A 23,091-nucleotide genomic window follows, 5' to 3' on the forward strand; every position below is an offset into this window, starting at 1 on the left:
ACATTCAAACACCTTTTGCTGTGCTCTTCCCTCCTCGGGGACCTCCCTCCTGTGTTTTCTGACATCCAAGGTCTACGGAGACAGGAGCGTAAAGTGTGCCATAGAGCTTGTCTTCAACTCTGCGAAACGTCAATCCTCACCTCTGTACTTACTACATCAGCTTCGAGACTTGGGAAGCAAGTTTTAGATCCTAGCATGAAATCAAAAACATAGACCAAGTGGGATATAGTGACAGTTTTATAAGGTGGACATAAAGTTTATATAGTATGGTGTAAAGAACTTGAGATGAACATGCTAGCTTTGGTCCTTTTGATCTAACTAACCCACATGGATTTGGTGGCTCTGTGTGCGTATCTGTGTGTGTGTGTTGTGTGTGTGTGTGCATTTCTGTGTGTGTAAGCAGTTTCCAGACACAAAAGCAACGCATCTCTGACAGTACCTACCTCTTGCTCTGACCATTACATGTGCTTGGCTCAGAGTAGGCTCTTAATAAGTGATTAACTATTTTTACTGCCCCTCCAATACTCTCGTACAGTTCTCAAATGGCAGAACAACGAGAGATTTGGGGGGAGGCTTCCTACTTCTCTCATCTTTTAGGTGGGGAAACAGAAGTCCAGAGAAGTTGCATTGCTTCTGAAACACAGCTGGGGCAGTGGTTCCCAGCCTTGGAAACATCTGCACTAATGTGATGGACTTCATCCTGTACACATACTGCATTTTAAAATAATTCCTTTATTTTCCCAGTTGTAGTGTAAGACTCTTTATGACTGGCTGACAAGCAGAGCAATCGAGTGTTCTCACATGGAATTGATAAAAGTCTCACTCAGACTTTGGGTCTGATCATTTTCAGCCCCAAACACACATCGACCTTCTTTATATAATTTATGAAAGCCCAGGAGCTGGCCAGCCGCAGTGGCTCACACCTGTGATCCCAGCACTTTGGGAGGCCAAGGCAAGAGGATCTCTTGAGGCCAGGAGTCTGAGACCAGCCGAGGCAACATAGCAAGACCCATTTCTACAAAAAATTTTTAAAAATCAGCCAGGTGCCATGGGGTGCACCTGCAGTCCCAGCTACTTGGAAGGCTGAGGCAGGAGGATCACTTGAGCCCAGGAGTTCAAGGTTATAGTGAGCTATGATGACGCCACTGCACAAAAAAAAAAAAAAAGCCAAAAGCCCGGGAGTCACCCAAAGGGACTTACACGTGCAACCAGGTGCAACTATTTGAGAACGAGGCACAGGAGCCTCTTGCAAACTTCCAACACTCATTCACTCAGCAAACACTGGCCGAGTGCCTTCTGCAACTCATTTCTACGGCATGGTCTGGGTGGGGTGAAGCTAGTGGTCTAACAGCAGGCCCTAGAACTCCAGCTAGTGAAGCCTGGAACTCTGGAGTCCTCAGGTGGGCAGGTGAGCCTTGCTCTCTGCCCTTCACTCTCTGACCATGGAACTGCCCGGAGAGTCCTAAAGGCTCAGAGAAAGAAGGAAACTTCAGGCCATTTGTACATATACATCATTTTCTTTAACCCTATAGAAGACTGGAGATATTAACAGAACAATCTCCTTTTTACAGATGAGAAACCTGAGGCTCAAAGAAGTTTAAAAGAAAAGTTGCCCGGGATTCGTTAGTTCACTGATGTGCTCATTCGTTTATTCAATAAATAGTTACTGAGCACCTGGTAAGTGCAGGACTCTCGTTTTGCCACTGGGGACACAGCTGCGACAGGACAGGTAAGGGCCCTGGTCTCCTGGAGCTGGCGTTCTCGGGGTGGGGGATTACGGGGTAGAGTCGGTATCACAGAGGAGGAGCCAAGCCAAGTAGCAGACAGGACTTCCTCGGGCGGGCAGAGCGAGGAAGATCACCCTGGCTACTGAGGGAGCCGCCTCGCGCCCAGACCTCCCGCTGGAACCTCAGTGCTTCCCAGCCGGCGGGACAGAAGCTTTGGCTTCATTTTGCTCTGAGTTTCTGACTCTTGCCTTATCTGAAATTTTAACTGACTTGGCTTCGCGTCCTCTGAGGTTGTTGATGGTATTATATTTCTTCTGGGACATTTTATCCCTATCTTTTTAAATCTTTCTTTGGCCTCTGTTTTTTGACTTTATACTTAATTTTTATTTCCCGGGAGATCTGTCATTTCCAACAGCTTTATGTAGTTTCTTGTGTCTGGTCTTTACCTTTTTAGCATCTTTCACTCTATGTAAATGTATCCAAGGTTTTCTCCCTTATCGCAGCAGGACCCCCACATGGCCCTGGAGCTGCAGGGTCGCAAGGAGCCCCCAGGAGGGGCCAGTGGCCTGGTGGCTGCAGGGCCAGATTTTGATTGTCACGTGACCTGGGGCGGTCACAGGCATGCTCTGAGCTGCATTTTCCACATCGGGGAAAGACCTTTTCTCCAGGGGCTGAAGCCAGAATAAACGGACAGAAGGAAGCCGAGGCCGGTCTCCTCCAGCCTGCGCCGGGGTGCGCGAGCGGCCAGCTCTCCTGCACACGCGGAGGCACAGAGAGGTGAGGGAGCAGTGGAGAGACTAACAGCCGTGGTGGTGGGGACTAGGTCGTGTCCCCAAATTCACATGCTGAAGCTCCAAACCTCAGTCTCTCAGAACGTGACTGGATTTGGAGCCGGGGCCTTGAAAGAGGTCATGAAGGTAAAATGAGGTCAGTGGGGTGGGCCCTGATGGAATCTGCCTGGTGTCCTTCTAAGAAGAGGAGCTCAGGACCCAGACACCCAGAGGGGTGTGAGGACTCAGGGAAAAAACACGGTCCGCAAGATAAAAGAGAGAGGCCTCAGCGGGGACCAGCTCTGATGACACCTTAATTTCAGGATTCCAGCCTCCCGGAGTGTGAGACAATAAATTTCAAGGTTTCTAAGACCCTTGGCCTGGGGCGCTTTGTCACGGCGGCCTGGAGAACTAACATGAATGGGAACTACTGGCCGGTGCCACACTGTGCAAGGCAGTGATGAGGGATTAACACGTAGCCATTACTTGTTCTCGTCCGAACCCTGTGTGAAGCCCAGAGGCACTAAGTAACTTACTGAGGATCACGTGGGTGTTACTAAGGTTCATGGCAACCCGAGTCACACTCCAGGGCCCAGAGCCTGGTGCCCTAAGTGTCAGTGTCTCTAAAACAATCTCACATGGCAGTGACAAGACAGAAACGCAAGGAAAAAAGGGAATACCAGTGATGAGCTCTGAAAGGTGAGCTGGGCAGGAAGCATCAGGCTCTCCCCGGTCCCGAGGCCTCCGGGCTGCAGGGAGGCTGCGTAGCTGACCTCGTAGGCGTCTCCCACTGCTCAGAGAGAAGCAGGCGTCAGGGAAGGGGTTTGGCCCCACCTCAACCAGCCTCCAGCCCCACCCCTCGCCCCTCCCCCAGCCTCTGCCCCACCGCCCCCCAGACACAGCCTGGCATCTTGCTTTGGAGGTTCCAAGGGAGGCCACCATCATGGCGACACCTGCAGCAAGGGGGCCCTTTGTCTCGTACACACCTGTGAGCAGGGGAAGGGGAGAATTCTCTGAGTCGGAAACTGGGGAGAAGCTGGGTGCATTTGCTCCCGGACACCCTGCCCCGTCACCAGGCAGCAAACCTCGTCTGATCGGTAAGTTTGGGTGGGCAGTGCACTGGGCCCAACCTGCTTATGAGGGGGGCTCCTCCAGAACTGGGGCCGTGGTCCGACATGGCCAGTGGGAGAGGAATCCTGTCCAACTGTGCCAGTCCTTGTTCTCGTCTAAGGTTGTCCTCCAACTTTGCCTTCCTCTGTGACAGGGGTTACATTTTAGCCCCACTGTGCTACAGTATGCTTCATTTCTCAACGTATGGAGACCTCAAAATATATATAAAGAACAGAAGAGAAATGAGCACTGAGCCTAAGGAATCACTGGAATTTTTGTTTTAAAAATCCTTAGCATTTTAATTTTTTTTTCAGAGATGGGGTCTTGCTATGCTGCCCAGGCTAGCCTCCAACTCCTGAGCTCAAGCGATCCCACCACCTCGGCCTCCCGAGTAGCTGAGATTATGGACAAATGCCACTGTGCCCAGCTGATTTTACATAACGATAAAGGCTAAAATAATGAAGGTGAGGTGATAAAGATAAGATACAGTAATGAAAACAGTAACGGGGGGAAGGTAATCGTAGCCAGACCTCCCCGGGCACAGTGCCCTGATCGCTGTCCATGTGGCTGCACGTACAGTAACACAGCTGACCACACACGGTGCCCTGAGGATGGAGAACACGTCACTTCCGACAGCACCCGGAAGAAGAAACGGAGACTGAGAGAGGGAGCCGGGCTTGGGACCCCCAGATGCCCAGCCCTCCTGGCGCCATCAGCTTTCCCTAAGCAACACTGCTTCTCTCCAAAGAAATGCACCAAATAATAGTAACAACGTTAACGAGATCAGAATGTCAGTGCACCCAGGTCTCGCTGGTAATTTGATTTCATAGTTATTTGCTTTCTAGTTACCTACTTATTCTTTGAGGAAAAATGTCACCTGTGCCCCAAGGTGAAAGTCAATGACACATCCCTTGGCAGAGTGGTGCGTTCACAGATAAGCGAGACTTGGGCGCTGCCCGCAGGGAACGTGGAGCCTCACAGGCAGAGCCAGCTAAGGCAGGGCCATAAATAGCAACAAGAATAAAAATAACACGATACCGGCTAACACCTGGTGCACTTCCCACAGGCCAGGCCACGTTGCACCTGATGTTTCAGCTCCCTCATCCTCACCACACCTTTGCAGGTAGGTGTTAATGTCATGCTCAGGGCAGCGTGGGGAGCGGAGGTTCAGAGACTGAGCGCGGGGAGCGGAGGTTCGGAGACTGAGCACGGGGAGCGGAGGTTCAGAGAGGCGCGGCCGGCACATGCTGGGGCAGAGTTCCACGAGTTCATGCGTGGACAGTGCTTAGAATGGCATGCGACCCTGAGCAGGGAAGCTCCAGAGGGGGCAGGGACGCAGGAGGCTGACGGTGGGGCAGGGGGCTGGATAGGGTTCCCAGAAAGGGGATACCAGGCCAGGCCCTGGAGAGCAGAGATCTGTACGCACAGAGTCAGCGGGAAGCAACCACCACGAGGGCACGGGCAGACGCTGAGGGGAGCGCCGGCGGGCTGGGCATGGCAGGAGCCTGGACTACGAGCCGGTGCTGCGGGACCATGGGCTGGGGTGGGGCGTGGGCACCTTCCCTTCACCAGCACTGTGCCAGGAGACACTATCCCACCGATTCCATCTCTATGACTCTACGAGGCACTGCTGTGCACACAGGACACACGACGTTCAGAGCAATGAGGAGCTTTCCAGAAGCCGTGCAGGTGCTGTGTAGCCAGGCCGGGAGTCACACGCAGGTCCGCTTGGGACTGAGTTTGTGGTCTGCTCAGGGCCCCATGCTCCATTCCCCAAACACAAGCTGAAGAACTGGGGATTTATTTATTTTTATATCACCAGAGGAAGGAAAGCACTGAAGGTCTCTTAGCTGGGACATGGAACAATTATTATGACATGTTTAAAATGGAGAGGTCACTATTTGTGTGCCAGCTCCACTGGTAGCTTCTGTCGAGAGCAGCAGGACGCTGAGGCCTTATCTGGGCACAGAGGAAAGAGCAGCAGGACCGAAGAGCAACGTGGGCCGTGAGCACCAAGTGCAGGGGCAGTGAGAGCTCTCGCGTGCGGAACAGCGTGACGGCTACGGGTGAGGGCGGCCGGGCTGCCTGAGTGTGCACCCCAGCCTCGCCTGCAGCGCCCTGGCCTCGGCCGAGCTTCCCAGCCACTCTGGTCTCCTCATCTGTGAACGAGGGACCTACTAAGACTAAAGGAAGTCTCTGCCCTCCCGGGGAAATAGCCAGTTCTGAAGCCATGGTAACCACTGAACCCCTGAACTGGTCTCAAACCTGCTTAATTAACCAATGACAGCTCACCTCAGGAACCGAACCTCTGAAAGCCAACCAGTGACGGTGGCATGTTCTACAAGCAGTGGGGTGGCCCCAGTGAAGACGCCTGACCATGCTTGGACACGTGTGAACACGCCTGAACATCTCATGAATGCACTTCTGAGGCCGATGTCACCCACCCACCTCCCGGCCCAGCACAGCCCAAAACAAACTCTTCACCCTACTGATGACGCCAGCTCCGGTCGCCAGCGTGCCGGCTGCGCGGCAGGTCACTGTGGGCACCGCCCTCGTGTGGGCTTCAAATGTTTCATAATAAAAAACTGAGTGTATGTTTTTAAAAACCCACAAGTCTTTCCCCAAATCCAACCTCTCTCTACCGTCAATGAGAAATTCAGCTTTGGGGTGACAGATACGGAGAGGTGGTCTCCTCTCTGAGACCCTGACAGTCAGATCTGCTGTGAGGATTGAGTGGACACACATGCGGCATTTAAGCAGGTGCCCGACGCAAAGCACGTCACCTGCAGTATCTGTAAGTGCTCTCGTCACCCGCCGCCCCTGACCCGAGAACACTCTGCCGTTACCTTGCAGAAACTTCCTCCTGAACGCCTGGAGCCCGCCCGAGGTCTTGTTTCCGATGGACTCCCTCACGGTGAGGCCCGTGACGTTGTCCAGCAAGAGCAGGTCTGAGAGGTTGGCTGCCAGGGCCGTCCTGGTGTTGTTAACAGACAGCAGCACGTGGGCCGTCCGCGACCCGCTCTGCCCTGACACCTAGGACCGGGGGAGACAGAGTGAGGGTAGATTTGCTGACAAGTCCAGCTTCTTAAAATGACGCACATCAGGTCTCCGGGAAGAGGGAGAGTAACGGTCTCACAGAGGTTCTGAGAATTTCTCTGGCTCCGTCTGATTTCAAAGGCCCCTGGAGGGTTTTGACCCACGCTTGCCAAGCTGTTGCTTCGAGACAATTTGAAAGAAACTGAGACCCTGAAACGTAGTGACATCATTCCTGCGGAGCATCTTAGATGAGAAGACACTCCCGTGCAGAACCACAGTCAGAATGGGATAATCACTGTCACGCAGAAAAGCAAACAGTGGCGCTTTGGGACCCAGGAACTTTGGAGAGTCAGCCCCAGCCCCAGAGCCCTGCCGAGGGGCCCTGACGGCCACACGATCTCCAGGAACTAGCCGGGCTGCGCGCTGGCCTCCGGCACTGTCTAGCGCGTGAGTGGCTCCGTGGCTGGAAGCCGCCCAGCAGCCCACGTGGCAGCATCGCCACCTGGGTCTGCTCCCTTGCCCTGCTCCCCTCTCCAGCTTGTCTCCCACCAGCCCTGCACCCCTTCCCCCTAGCTCTGCTGAAACAGACGCAGGAGCTGGAGAGAACGGAAGGAAGCAACGTGTGTTCCAAGACAAGTGAGCTCCGGAATATCAGAAGTGAAAAACGTAAGTTTCAGAACTGTATGTGTAGTATGCTGCCAACCATGTATAAAGGGAGAGGAGGAAGGTACATGTATGTACACACCCATGTACACACACACTCATGATTGCATGCACATGGCAGAAAACATCTCTAGAAGGACATACAAGAAACCGCCAACACTGCTTGCATCCAGGAGGGAAACCAGGGTAGCGGAGGACCTGCGGTGACACGAGGGTGGCACGGTGAGGCATTAACTCAGCAGACTTGGGCTGTCCAAACCCGCCGCACCCCGAGAAGGGATGGCCCTCGACCAGGTCCTGGGAGACAGCCTCTGAAGCCAGTAGAACATCCTGCCTCGTTAGTGTTTTTGCGTATCTGGGGACTTGTACCTCACCAGATGGCTGATGCCAACAGTGTGAGCTGTGGGGCGTGCCCTGGGCCACGCTAGAGCGACACGACCTCTGGAGGAGCTGGACGCTGAGTAGCTGAGGCCAGTCTCACAGGGGCTTGTCGCCCAGGAAACAGAACCCCAAGGAAAACCTTGGACACCAAGGCTTGGGAGGACTTCCCTGGCTGACAGTGTCCTCGTGTGCCGTCACACGTCACCGCTGGAGAGCCGAGCACGGTCGGCGCTGCCTGCTGGGAAAGCACAGCGGGAGCTTGGGCCTGGTCCCTCCTGGGCTCTGCCCCGCTCACCTTGGCCCTTTGCCGACGTTAGTCTGTGTCCTTCCGCCGTAGTGAACTCTAACTGTGAGCGTCACGCCTCTTCTGAGCTCTGTGAATCCCAGAAGCAAGTCACCGAGCCCGAGGGTGGTGTCAGGGACCCCTGACAGGAGGGTGATGTGAACGACCACCTCACAGGATTAATAAGATTAAAGACCTACAAGACCTTCAGCAAATTTTTTAAACTGCCAGGGACCATATTAATGTTCATAATCTGAAAGAAAATATATCACACTTTCTTTCTCGTTCTAAATGATCCCTGTAGATTTTCACTGACAATTACTTGTTACAAAAACAAAAAATCTCAGTCCTGGCTTTGCCATGTAAGATACCAGATCCCTTGTTTATTTCACCACTCACGCGTCTAGACATGGGTCGGTGAGCCCATGACTTGCCAGTTCTTAAATACGTGACTCTACTAACATGATTTGGGCAAAATCCAATTATTTTCCCTTCAAGTACAAGCCACCTACAGAAACTTACCAGTGCACATTTCTGAAAAATTACTCCATTCTCAGAAGTCCCTTGAACGTCTCTTGAAAGGTCCCTATCCTACAATAAAATACAGAAATTATTAGAAAATGAAAATAGTTCATGCTATCCATACTTTTTAAAAAATACAATACGATGAACTTTTAATAGGAGGGTATAGTACTTCCGCTAATCTATAAGCAATCTTGATTTATTTTAAAAAGAGCATTAAAAGATTGGAAATTAAAACCATGAGAAAAGAATGTGGACATGAGACGACCCCGCGGGGTGTTCCTGGCACAGGTGAGGACACCGGTTGTCACAGGGACTCGGCCAACCAGAGCTGACACACGAGCCAGAGGAACGTGAGCAGAGGGTGAAGACATGGCTTGGTGGGGGACTGGAGCGCGTGCCCTGTCCTCCCGGATGTGGGCTGCCTTAGTGCACCAGCCACAGCACAGTGGGGACCGAGGGAAGGAAGGGCAGGGCGCCGGGGTGGCCCCTCCGTGGGCTGCCTCCACCATCCACTGCCGACACAGAGAAGCCCCCGCTCCGGCCCCCTGGAGCCCTGCAACGGCCCCTGAGGAAAGGCCACGGAGGGAGGCCAGGGCTCGCCCGTCAGGGACAAGCCTTCTGCAGCCCTGGGCACCCCAGGCTTCCGCTCCCCCCGTAATCACAACCAGGATGTGTTCATTTCTGCCCCCGCCATCACCCCCAAGCCCAGGGCCCCGGCCCCCGCGGTATCAATGCGCATCCTGTAAACCAAACTGGACCCTCACCCTGCGGAGGAAGCTTCCCTAGGCTCTGCTGGCTGGGCTGACGCGCTGCCCGCTCTCTGCCTTGCCCGCCTGCAGTGTGACCAGCTGGACCCGAGTCAGACCCTGGCAGCCCTCAGTGACACTCGCAATCGTAACAACGGCTGTCACTTACCCAGTGCTGGCGTTGGACCCACCGCTTTACATACACGAATTCTATCGCTCCCATTTTAGAGATGAGGAAACTAAGGCTCAGAAAGGTTAACTCACTTGCCCAAGGTCACACAGGCAGGACGCTTGAGACTCTACCCAGGCCTGCGTCTCCAAATGCCCTGATCCTTCTACAACACATCCCCTCTGCAGCGTGACTCTCTCCTCACGCAGAATATCAGCAAAGACAGAGGGAAGCGGTGTTCCAGAGGACGCTGACTCAGGCCTCCGAACTGGTCGGCTTTCCGTCCACCGCACCTACCCTAACGCCTGTCTCGCACGCCAGGGCCCTCAAGCAGAGACCTGGCCTCCATCCTGACCCTCAGAGAGCAGCTTGTAAACAATAATTGATAAATACAATTAGTTGAGCAATAAATGCAGAGGAGGTAACCGATTATGGAGGGTGCTGCCATGTGAGGTGACAAGTGACCTGCTATTTGAGAGGACAGGAAAGAACAATGATCCCTGTAGTGGGTTCCATGTGGCCCCCAAAAGGATCTGTCCACATCCGCATCCCCAGAATCTATGAATGTGACCTTACTTGGAAAAGGGATCTCTGAAGATGTGACGAAGCTAAGGGCCTCACAAAAAGATCTTCCTGGATTACCCAGGGGGCCCTGCCTGCAAGGACAAGCATCCTTTAAGTGACACACAGAGCAGAAGACACAGACACAGAGGAAAAGGCCAAGCGCAGATGGAGGCAGAGCGTGGAGCGACGCAGCCAGAGCCTAGGAAGACTGGAGCGTCTGGGAGCTGGAAGAGGCAGGGAGGACCCTCCCCTAGAGCCTGTGAGGGGTCTGACCTGCCAACACCTTGATTTCAGACTCCTGGCCTCTGGCACAGCGAGGGAATGCACGTCTGTGGTTTCAAGCCACCCAGGTTGTGTTAATTTGTTCCAGCAGTCCCAGAAAACTGACATAACCACTTAGGAAGGGGCCAAGAAGGGGTTCATGGCCATCATAGCCCACTGGCAGAGCTCAGTGGTTCTCATATCATTTTAAGCCTTTAAACCTTACGTTGAAAGACAGTCATGAGGAACCAACATATAAAACAGAACACAAAACAACTGCAACAGCACGCAGGAGCAGGTAAGAGCAGGGGCTTCAAATCTAGGCTCATGCCAATTCTACCTGTGGGACCTGGAACAAGCTTCTTAATTTCCCTAACCCTCAGTTTCCTGTCTGTAAAATGGGAATAATAATACTACCTATTTACAAAACTCAGCATGAGGCTCAAGTGAGATTATGCCTTCAAAGTGCGAAGCCCAGCTCTGGGCACGTGGTGAGTGTCCGTGCGATGCTCACTGCCGTGATGGGCAGCAGCATCTTTCGACAGCCGCAATGAACCGGTCTGGTTAAAGCAGACCCCGCCCTGCTTTAGAAACACCGACCAGGCAGCCTAAGGCTCTGACTCAAACCTCCCGGCCAACCAAACACTGTATGTCGTACAGCAGGAATGACACTTCAGGAAAATAAATGGATTTACTTCCCGATGATAACTATATTTCGTGAAAGAGGAGGAATGGGCTTTTTTGAAGAACACAAGCCTGTGACATTTTATACACTGTTGGCTCAAAATTGGTTTCTTCCCAACCTGAGGTATCTTTGTTACCTACCAGGTGGCGTATTACAGGAGACTCTCTTTTAAATAAGGTCTTCGTAGGCCATGGCGGTATAAAAGCAAACAGGGAATGAGTCCATGGCCCACTGGAGGCTGCAGAAGTCGGGAGTGGGATAAAGACTTCAATTTTCTTGTTGAATTTCGTTCCAAGTGGTGCTCCTGCTGCAAAACAGCAACACACATGTCATACGATGCAGAGGACAGCCAAGACCCAGAGCAGACAGCGTGGATGCGCAAGGCACCTGGAAATGCTTGCTGAACAAGTGAAATGAGTTAACGAATTAATGAATGGCTGTTCTATAATCTCTTTGCCAGGAAAATGACACATGCTCTTCAGGAAGCTGCAGAGCCTAAGAAGAGTGTTTCTCAAAGTGTGGCCTCCCCGTCTGGAGTGTGGGGCCCCGCCCAGGAGTCAGAGGCACTGGGCAAGGGTGGTCCCTGGGCGACTCCCACCCACATGGCAGCAGACAGCCCTGTGTGTGCGTCCTGGTGCTGCCCCTCCAGCCACGAGTCCTGGGCGTATCCCCTCACCTCTCTGTGCCTCCCTTTCCTTAACTCTAACGCGAGCAGAGTCAGCTTCACCTCATCAGGTCCTTCGGAGCACCTGCCTACTGCAGAGAGAGCTCTTGGCGGGCGCTGCCGACCACCCCTCTAAGGAGGATCCGTGCATGGCCAGGCACAAATGCCTGCTGAGCCATCCAGCGTGAAATGGCTCTCTCTAGAATATATTGATCTGCATCAGTATATTTGGAAAATTCATAAGCACTATGTGTAAAGCACAGAAATGCCACTTAAACGGTCCCGGCTGGGCCATCAGTTCTCCTGAGCGAACGCTGCTTGGTCGCTGACCAGCTGTGGGACCCTGGACAGGTCAGCTAAGTTCTCGGGGCCTCCGTCCCCCTGGCCTGGGAATGTGGTCAGGATGCCAATCAGACAGGGCTGTCTGACGGGCCAGTTAAATGCCACGCGGCAGCCACAGGGAGTAATACACCCATCCAAGCCACACATCCTGCGTTTTACTCACCGGATTCCTTCAGAGGGGAATCCAGGCAGGCCCACCTAGCCTGGGCACTACACTCCAGCCAGCTTTGGGGAGGGGACAGGCCACCCAAGCTTTGAAAGGTCAGGGAGCAACCTGTTTGCCCACGGTAGGGAGACGTTGAAAGGGCAGCACAGTGGGAGGGAGCGGGAGGGAGAAGGCTTTCATGGTCAAAACAAGGAAAAATCAACCAGAAGAAAAATTTACCTGCAGTCTTAAAGTGAGAGCTTTCCACATTGGACCAAATCATGCAGGGCAAGTCCTGAAAAATTCAAACGGCACAAAATCATTAACTGAAAAACATACTCGTAGGAAGCGGTTGAAAGTAACTTTTGTAAATGGCTCACGCAGAGAGGAATGCACTTTCATCCAGAAGGTCACAGTGTCCCATTCTACCTCACCCGTCCCGCCGCTCCTGAGCACGGGGGTTGCCTCCTCTTTCCCACGGGAAGTGTCGGCTCAGGCACAGCCGCGCTTCTGGGAGTTGTCTAGGAGGCAGCACCACGTGGCTGGAATGTCTCATGGTCAGACAGGCCTGGGTTCGAATCTCATGTCTGCTTTTCATGAACCCTGTGACCTTGGATAAACCCAAGCCCCGGAATTCCCAAGATCCTGCAAGTTTCCAGAGTGGCAGGAAGTGGAGAGGACTGGGCTCTAGCTGGAACCATTCACTCGCTGTGCGTCCTTGGCTAAGGCTCTCAGCCTCTCTGAGACAGATCCCTCTTCTGAAAAGTGACCTCAAAGCCTCCTCCCAGCCTGCTGGGCCTCATTTAGTGATGAAAATGTGTCCAAACGGAGCCCAACCAAACCCTTCCACTCTATCCATGTGAGATGCTGGGCCCTAGAAAGTCCCAGATCTCTCTGCTGAATAATAACAATAACAGTAACACCAGCTGCCCTGGATGGAGCCCCCTCCGCGTGCCAGGCCCTGTGCTGTGTGGTCCACGGAACCCAGTGAAGCGTTATCCTTATTGTACAGTAGTGCCCCCAGACCCAGGTAACCAGGTAACTCACTCCAGGTCCCTCAGGGATGCAGGGCACAGCCGAGCTCTGCACGCAGGCAGCCCGGCGCTGGTCTGCTCACCCCGTATGTGCTCCCTGGTTTCCAGGCCGTGGAAGAAGACAGGATCGCGTGAGAGCTGAGCGGGACACTCAGGCCTGGCTGTGGGGCCCAGTTCCGACAGCTAGTTCACACCGCCACAGTTCACGCAGCCCTCATGTGGGAATGCATGGGGTTAGACGGCACAGATAGGACAAGCTGTGGCGACTGTCTTCGTTCACCTGGAGAGCCTCCCTGTGTCCGTTTTGCGGACTTACTTGGAGAATAAGCCCAGCTCCATGGCCACAGGAGTACTGTGTGTTTCAGGCCCACTCCTTCCAGGCCTCCAGGCCCCTGGACACAGCTCTGGCCAGGGCAGCTCTGCTGGGGTGATGTAAGCCCACCCACACTGGCACGGAGGAGGCCGACCCCCAGGGAGAGAACACAGCATCCACTCATGCAGACACGCAGATGGCGTGGTGGCAAATGCAGACACAGATGAGGAGACAGGCAGAAGGCGAGAGGATGAGGGAAAACTGACACAGCTAGACCCAACCAGCCTCACCACCCCCGCCCCCCAAATTCCTAGTTTATGAAGCCAACTTTTTGGCCTCAGCTTGTTCATGTGGGGTTTATGTCACGGGCAGCTTAAAGAATCCTATTAGAAACAAAAAATTGTGGTACAAACATTCTACGGAGTACTATGCAGCCATTGAAAAGAATGAAGCGCCATGATTCAGCAATTCCACTTCTGGGTGCACATTCAAAATAACGGAAAGCCGGGCCTTGAAGACATGTTTGCACATCCCCATTCACAGCGGCGTGATTCCCAACAGCCACAGTGCAAGCAACCCAAGTGTGCCTCAGCGGATGAATGGATAAGCAAAATGTGGTCTATCCATACAACGGAATTCACCCTGGAAAAGAAAGGAAATTCTGACACGTGCTACCACGGGGATGACCTTGAGGGCATTATGCCAAGTGAAATAAACCAGTCACAAAAGGACAAATCCTGTGTGATTCCACTCATATGAGGTCCCTAAAGTAGTCACATTCATAGAGACAAAAAGTAGAACGGTGGTTACCAGGGGCTGGGGGAGGGGAGTCGGGAATTGTTTAATTTAATGGGGACAGAGTTTGACTTTTGCAAGAGGAAAGGCGTTCTGGAGATTGGATGCTCAGCTATGTAAATCTGCTTAACACTGTAAACCACACACTTAAAAATGGCTACGATGCTAAATTCTGTTATGTGCATCTTACTACAATTAAAAACAAAACTAAATAAATAATAAACGAAGCAAATCTATATTTACCTAGAATGAACTCTAAGATATATCAAGTGAAATCTCCAAGTCACAAAATTATAAATAATATGATCTCATTTAATAAAAATAGGATGTTTACATATTTGGTCATATTTAATAACTATATTTATCTTACACATATATTTATATCTTCAATATATTTGTATATTCTGCAATTTAATACTAATCTTTATAAATTTAATCTACAATTATATATTTAGTAATATAATGGAAATATAACACTATACTATTTTTTAAAGCCTAGAAATGGACATAGTGAAGTGTTCACACTGGCCACTTGGGGGCAGTGTGGTGTGGGTGGAGGAGGGACAGGAAGACTATTTTGCATGCCGCCTATATTGCTTCATTTCTTGTCATGAGGAGCACATGCCCACGGGTCACTGCAACAACAGTAACAGGCACCCAGCAATGGGAGCCCGGCCACAGGGCTGCTTTGCGGGATTCTTCCTTTGGAGTTTTGGCTTCCAGGCCCCTTACACCTGAGGTGAACACCGTCCCCGGAAGCATCCTTGGACAGATGGGTGTGCCTGGGACAACTGCTGGCCCATGAAGTGTCTTCTACAAGGCAGAGAAAAGCATCTTCCCCAAGAGAACACATCCATCTGCCAGAAACTGCTGTAACGTGCTTACATGGACCGAGCAAGTCCCTACTGCCACTTGGCAGGAAAAAATGTCATGATAAAAACACACAGCCAGGCTGTGCACAGAACTTCCCTCCAGCAAGCATAGCACAATCCTGTATCGCCTAACACCGGGACACCTCTGAGAAATGCACTGTTACACAATACTGTCATCATGTGAACATCACAGAGTGCACTTAACACAAACTTGGATGGTACAGCCTGCTGCACACCCAGGCTACACGTCACAGTCTGTTGCTCCTGCCCTGCAAACCTGCACTATGGGAATATGCACCATACTGAATACTGGAGGCAGCTGTCACACAGTGGTGAGTATTTGCATATCTAAACAAATCTAAACATACAAAACGTACAGTATAGGCAGGGCACAGTGGCTCACGCCTGTAATCCTAGCACTCTGGGAGGCCAAGGCGGGAGGATTGCTTGAGGTCAGGAGTTTGAGACCAGCTTGAGCAAGAGTGAGACCCAGTTTCTACTAAAAAATAGAAAAAGTTAGCTGGGTGACTAAAAATAGAAAAAATTAGCCGGGCGTGGTAGTGTGTGCCCGTAGTCCCAGCCACTCGGGAGACTGGGGCAGGAGGATCGCTTGAGCCCAGGAGTTGGAGGTTGCTGTGAGCTATGATGACACCATGGCACTCTAGCCAGGCGACAAAGTGAGACTATCTCAAAAAAATAAAGAAAATGCACAGTAAAAATATGGTATTATTAATATAATCTTACGGAACCACCTTTGTCTACACAATCCATTATCGACTGAAACGTCATTATGCAGCACAGGACTGTATAGAAGGGGCAGAAATGGTAACTTCACGACGGCGAAGCCCGACAAACACCGCTGTGGCCAGGTGACCCTGGTCAGCACCAACAGCGGTGAGTCATGTTGACAGCATGCACCCGGACAGACTCCAAGAATGGGGCAGCCTACAGGGTACCTGAGAGGCTTCCTCAGGTCAAGGTCAAGGGCACCAAACACAAGGGAAGCCTGAGAAACCACCACAGCCAAGAGGAGTCCAAGGAGACGTGACAACTAAACGCAAGGTGGGACCCTGGATGGGACCCCAGGACAGAGAAAGGACATTAGGTAAACACTAAGGAAATCTGAATGAACTACGGACTTTAATAATAATTTACCAATATTGGTCCATTAACTGCAACAAACATACTATACTCATACATGTTTAATGACAGGGGAAACCGTGGGCGGGGAGGAGATACCTGTGAACTTTCTGAACTATGTGCTCAATTTTTCTATAAATCTAAACCTGTTCTAAAAAACAAAGTCTATGAATTAAGAACAAATACATCAGTGGGGTTCTCTGATGTGGACAGTGGTGTTCAGATACGGCGCTACGGTGCATCAACACCACACAAAGGTACGTCCGGACTGCCCCCTGGAACTTTCCATCCATGCTTCCAGCCAGCACCTGCTGCAGGCCAAGCACTGTGCTAGGCGTCACACGTCCGGCAAAGCAGACCTGGCCCCCGACATCACCCAGGGATGAAGTTCTCCTTACAGCGACACTGTCACTCAGGAGGAAGGGGCAGGGTCCCAGGGAGCAAGGGACCCAGGCTGACCGTCACGGGGAAGCCTCGGTCCCACACCTGGACGTCTCCCATTCGTGTCCTTTTTGCAGTCCCCAGACTGGGGAGGGGCCTCTCTGGAGGCTCTGAGCGGCCTGCTTCCGCAGGGACCATGCCAGGTGCCAGCCGACATCACCTTCCGACGCTACCCTGTCCCTCCCTGCTATCCCTCTCTCCAAGGTGACACAGCTCCCGGCAAGGTCACCACAGCCACCCTAAGGCCCCGCTAAATGGCCAGCTCCCCTTCCCACTGGACACACTTACCCGCAGCATTGGCTATGTGCCTGTGCTCGCTTCCCGCGGGCACTGTAACAAATTGCCACCAATCTAGTGGCTTAAAACGATACAAATTTATTCTCTGACAGCTCTAGAGGTCAGATGTCCGGCACAGGCCTCATCAGACTGAAGTCAGGCTGCCGGCGGAACTGTGCTCCTGTCCGAGGCTCCAGGGGGGAGTCTGTCTCCGGCCCTTTTAAGCTTCTGCAGGCGCCACAGCCCCTGCTCACGGCTCCTGCACCATCTCCGAGGCCAGCAGCAGCGGGTGGAGTCCTCACTGCCTCTCGCTGACCTTCTTCCAACATCTCCCCCGGCTCTCTCTTCTGCCTCCCTCCTCCACACTTGAAGCCCCTTGTGACTACACCGAGACTATTCGGATAATCCCAGATACGCTCCTGTGTTAAGGTCAGCTGATTAAGCACTTGAATCCCACCTACAATGACAAGTCCCCATCGCCTGCAACCTTACATATCCACGGGTCCCGGGGTCAGGACGTGGACATCTGTGGAGGCCGTTATTCTGCTGTCCATGGTGAGCCCTTTCTCCTTTCCTGAAACACTCTCCTCCCTTGACCTTTCGGTCATAGTCCCGGTTCCCTTCACGCCGGCCACACATTCCCCACCTCCTTCCCCGGACCCCTTTGTCTTCCACGAGTCCTGGGACTGCTCCAGGGCCGGGCCCTCGGATCTCACTCCTTCCAATCAAGACCCACTCCCAGGGTGAGCTCCTCTGAGCCATTCACACTGACCACCGCCCAGTGAAACTCTCCAGTTCAGATGTCTACCCCCAGATCCAGACTTACCCACCCAACACTCTACTGTGCATCCGGACTGGGACGCCCAAGACAGTGGTCTCCAACCTTTTTGGCACCAAGGACCAGTCTCATGGAAGACAATTTTTCCAATGACTGGTGGGGGTAGAGGGGTGTCCTTGGGTGGGGGGAGGGGTGCAGGGCTCAGGTGGGGATGCTCAGCCCATTTCCTAACAGGCCACAGCCCAGTCCTCGGCCACGGCCTTGGGGTTGGGGACTGCAGACGGAAGAGACACGTCCAACTCAACAAGACAGAAACACCCCTGATTTCCTCCGAGGCTTGTGCACATCAGGCCGTGGCATCTCTGTTCCTTCATGTGCTCAGGCCAAACTCCTTGGCTTTGTCCCTGATTCCTCTCTTCTCTCTCTCAGCCCACAGTCAACCCCAGCAAATTCCATGGGCTCCACCTTCAAAATACATCCCCCATCCAGGTCCCTCCACAGTCTGCCCGGCCTTGCCTCTACCTCTCGCTGGGTCTCCCACTTACACCTCTGCTGTTCTCACACCTGCCTGGGGTGCCTGGCAAGGCCGAGAGCGGGTCACTTTCCTGGTCAACGCCCACCCACAGCGTCCCACCTTACTCGGAACAAAAGCCAGGGTCCTGACCAGAAAGCTCTCTTCCCAGAAGTGGCCGTATCCATCCCTTGTTCCACGCAGGGCTCCACTCAGCTGTCACCTCCTTAGGCACCTTCCCCATGTACCTGCCCAGGTAGCAAGTGCCCCCACCACCCCCCCAGTCCACTGCACACTGTGCCCATCTCCACAGCCCCAGCTACCAACTGCCACGCCACACAGCAACACGATCACACACTGTCGCCTGCTCCGAGAATGCAGGCTCCTCAAGAGCAGGGACTGGTCTTGGTCTGTCTTGTCCTGTTGTATGCCAAGTACCTAGACCAGAGCCTGGCACCTCGAAGGCCCTCCAGAGCCACTGTGAATGACTGCCTCCGGCCTCGTCCCTGCTCACCACTTCACTGCCTCCTCCTCGTCCAGGGAACTTCCAGTAGAACTGTCTGCAGTAATGGGAATGTTCTAGACTCTGGAATGTCCAATATGGTAGCCACTAGCCACTTGGGGCCATTGAGGACATGAAAGGTTTACATTTAAGTGGCCACATATGGCCAGTGGCTAGTGTAGTGGTCAGCGCCCTTTTAGACCATCTGGGAAAATACTGTAATTGCCTATTATTTCACCGTAACATCTATGCTCAAGTTTACAGAGAATTTTCTTGTAGAACCTGGCCACTGAGTGCTTTGGGGTAAAGAATCTGGGTGGGCAACCTCACCCCACTGGAACCACTGTGGCCTCAGTTTCCTGATATATAATGGGGATATTATACCTTCCTCATAAGGATTTTTAAAGGATTAAACTAGATAATATATATAAAGCATTCAGCATAGTGCCCAGCACATAGTATTACAAAGACTTAGTAAACATAATACTACTGTTATTATACGTTGCTACTGTTACTATATATCATTGTAACTGTCATCACTGCTATTGTTACTATATCCTTACTATTATTACTACCATCTCTGCCATAATGCTGAGAAGTAACACTCTGAAGATGAACAAAGTGGGGCTCAGAGCTGGCCTGAGCCCCAGCTTTGTGAGGGCAGGGACTGCGTCGTGTTCACTGCTCTGCTCCAGGGCCGGCACAGAAGCATCAAACGTACACAATAAATATTTATAAATTGATGCATGAAATGGCCAAGTGTCCACAGCTAGTAACGGTGGGGCAGAGACTAGAATTCACGTTTTCCAGACGCCCAGCCCAGTGTTCCGCCCCCAGCCACTGCCTTGCCACTTTGTGCCAGCCTGCTACTTCACTTTCACTCATCATTCAACAGGTGTTTCTGATCACCTACTATGTGCTATTTTGAAAATGGGGATACATCACCAAATGACACAAAATGTCCTTACTCTCAAGACACCAATTAGAAAAATTATAAACAAAATAGTGCCTACTGTACATAGTATACCAGAAGGTGACAGGGGCAGTAGAGAGACACAGAGAACAAAAGGAGGGCAGAGAGTCCTGGGCTGCCATTTTAAACAGAGCGGTGTGGAAAGAAGGGGCCACGGGGACTCCCGGGGCGAGGGCATTCCATCATGCAGAGGGAACACCGCATGCAAAGGCCCCGAGGTAGGGGTGTGCTGAGAGTGTCGAAGGAGTAGCAAGCAGGCCAGGGTATCTGTGTGAAGGGGCCAGACACAAGAGATGCAGTCAGAGTGGTAACAGGGTGACGTAGGGACTTTTAGGTCACCTCGGGAACTTCGGTTTCTGCTCTGAGTACAACAGGAAATCACGGTGGGCTACCCCATGAGGAGCGGCATGAGGTGGCTGTGTTAGATGGGACACGCTGGCGGCTCTGTTGAGAAGTGGACAAGGGCGGAAGCAGGGAGGGCAGTCAGGAGGCTCCACGGGGCCCCCGGGGAGGAGACAGGAACTTGGACCCAGATGGTGGCGGCAGAGAGAGGGAGAACTGCGTTGGTTCTGGATATGTTTGGAAAAAAGACTCCACGCAACTGGCAGACTGACAGAATGTGAGGTGTAGAGAAAGGAGGTGAGGACGGTGCCAAGGCTTTTGGGCCCAGCAAAAGGGAAGGCAGAGGTGCCACTGGCAGGAAGGGAGGAGAGAGCTGGGATCAGGCTCTGCACCGGGGCATGACCTCTGAGGTCCTGTGAGCCTCCAGGGGCCTTGTGGGGTAGGCAGGTAGACCTGTGCAGGAGCCTGAGAAGGCCTCTGCGGGGACTGGAATTTGGGAGCTGTCAGTGGGTAGATCACCAAGGCTGTGAGTGTTGACAGAGGAGAGAAGAGAGCCCAGCACTGAGCCCTGGGGGCTCCAGCCATTAAAAGACAAGGGGAAGCAGAGCAGCCCCCGAAGACCCCCATCTTTCCTGACCAAGTCTCATAAAGTGTTTCAGTATTGGCTTCCCCAACTCGGAACTCCAAGGCTACAGTTTTGAATCTATATGCAATATATCACATAATGTCACATGGTATCTGGCTGGTTTTGTTATTATTATTATTATTATTTTAGTTATTTTCTATAAATTCACCAAACTTGAGACACATCCAATACACTGAACTTGCCGTCACAACCAACCTGAATTACTGTTGTTCGGTATTTTGAGTAAAAGAACAACAAAATGATGCTATGAGCATTATAAAGTGATGCAAATTATGAAAGGAACTTATTCTGAAACATGTATTTATCTTTCAAAGGTGCAGATGGTTTCTTTCATCTCTAAATCCCAGGGGCGTCAGACAGCCCTTGCTATAGAGCAGTGATTCTTCAACTCGCTGGTCTTAGGACTCATTTACGTGCTTAACAGTTATTGAAGACTCCAAAGAGCTTTTGTGTGTGCAGATTATATTTACCAATATTTACTGTATTTAAATGAGAGAGATTATTTTTAAATGTCTATTAATTCATTTTAAATAAGAATGATAATCCCATCGTATATTAACATAAATAGCACACTTCATGAAAAATAACATTTTCCAAAATAAAAAAGAATAGAAGATTGACATTGTTTTGCAAATCTCATCTACGTCTGAACTAATGGAAGAAGCTGGATTCTCACGTCTGCTTCTGCATTAAATCTGCTGCAATATCACACTTCATGTCCCCTCTGGAAACCCCACTGCACACTTGCAAGAAAATGAAAGTGGAAAAGGTAAATAACGTCTCAGCATTACTGTGAAAATGGCGCTGACTCCGCGGCCCCCCGAAGAGGTCCAGTGACTCCGGGAGTCCCCAGACCCCACTCTAAGAACCCTTGTGGGATAGGAGGCATTCTCAGTAAGCATCAAATGAAGCAATGAAAGAAGATAAAAACCCTGCCCACAGGAACTCACAGTCCAGCAAAGGAGACAGACAGCCGGAACAATGCGGTGATGTTCTCACCGTGAAGAGACGTCTCAGCAGCACCAGGCCAGAGACCCGGAATGCGCCAAGCCCAGCCCACCTGGGACGTCCTCTCCCCACTCTTTCCCTGCCTAAACCCACTCACCCTTCAAGTCTCAACTGAATTTTCCTCCTCCTGGTCTCCCAAATTAAGTGACACCCCCCCCCAACCTTATGGCTCCCATCCTCCTCCTCACAGCACCTGGTCACCGTGTGCAATGAGGCATTTTACTCAGCATGGGACTCAGCAAAAGGTGCAATAAACAGGTGTAATAAATTGAGTGAAGAAGTGAATGAAGGAGGGAGACATGAGTGAAGGCTTCAAATAATCTCATGGGAACACCTAACAAGTGCGCTGGAGAGGCCTCTTACACCATTGTTCAGAAAGGCAAGTGAGGCCCTGTGGGCTGTGACTTGCCCCCTGTGGCAGGGAGAGCAAGCGGCCACCGCAGGGACCCGCAAGGCCCAGGGCCTATCCTGCACACAGAACGACCACCTGAGACAGCCCCAAAGTGAGGAAGGAGGCTTGGCCCCCGGACAAGAACAGGCAAGGGCAGGAACTGGGCCTGGGTGAGGTGCTCATTCTTGGGTTCCTGCAAGAGCAAGCGTGGCCCTTGAAAGAGAGGTGCCCTGGGCTCACCTGGGTCCTAGATGGCTTCAGGCCCTTCCCAGCCGGCACTGTCCCTATTAAATGTCCCTGTTAAATGTCAGCCGGGATGTGCAGCATGGCTTCCCAGAGGGAAGAGCATGTTCAAAGCAGATAAGGCCAGGAGTGCGTGCTCTCAACGTGGGCACAGGACAGGCCTGGGGACACGGCTCCCTGAGCCTTGCTTTTGCCACCTGCAAAACAGGCCAGAGACTTCCCACCTCACAGGGCAGATGCAAGTAAAAAGACCCTGTGGAAATGGTCTGTCATTGGCCTTTTTAAAGCTCAGTGCACTGACACAGTATTTCTCTAGACAATACGGGACAGAAAGGGAGCAGAGTCTCCCTTAAGAGGATCCCAAGTTTGGGACCACAGAGAGAGGGCCAGGAGAGTGTAGTCACCTAAAAGCCCAGCCAATAACCCCACCTCTTCTTTTCACAGCCCCTACCCTCTGGCCCAGGCCTTGCCTAGCAAGACGGTCTGCGCACAGCAACGCATCTAGAGCACTAGGACCCTCGGGGGCCGACGCTGCAATGGCCCGGTTTTACAGATCGGAAATGGAGGCACGCGAACTGGTTTGCCGTAGGTCACAGAGCTCACAGGATAGGATGCAGAGTGGATTCGAACCTGGGCAGCAGGTAAAGTCCAAGCCCGCAGCCGCCACAGGCGAAGAAAGTCTCCGCCTTTCCTGGAAGTTTTCTGGCCACAAGCGGGATACACACAGGGACCTCCCTTCCTGATTCTTTGCCTTC

The 23,091-nt window shown here is 52.2% G+C and overlaps 1 protein-coding gene across 1 annotated transcript in view; it reads right to left on the bottom strand.

Annotated features, from left to right (window-relative positions):
• The window catches only part of EVC2 (EvC ciliary complex subunit 2), a 128,466-nt gene that overhangs the window by 105,078 nt on the left and 297 nt on the right, over window positions 1-23,091 (bottom strand). Inside the window, exons 2-6 of the mRNA XM_069495558.1 lie at window positions 12,312-12,366; window positions 11,061-11,227; window positions 8,493-8,561; window positions 6,454-6,640; window positions 3,178-3,287 (exon numbers count right to left, since the gene is read on the bottom strand). Coding sequence (XP_069351659.1) covers window positions 3,178-3,287; window positions 6,454-6,640; window positions 8,493-8,561; window positions 11,061-11,227; window positions 12,312-12,366 — 588 coding nt within the window. The remainder of the gene's footprint in view (window positions 1-3,177; window positions 3,288-6,453; window positions 6,641-8,492; window positions 8,562-11,060; window positions 11,228-12,311; window positions 12,367-23,091) is intronic.

This window comes from Eulemur rufifrons, chromosome 20, assembly GCF_041146395.1.
Source record: "Eulemur rufifrons isolate Redbay chromosome 20, OSU_ERuf_1, whole genome shotgun sequence".
NCBI classification, from domain to species: domain Eukaryota; kingdom Metazoa; phylum Chordata; class Mammalia; order Primates; family Lemuridae; genus Eulemur; species Eulemur rufifrons.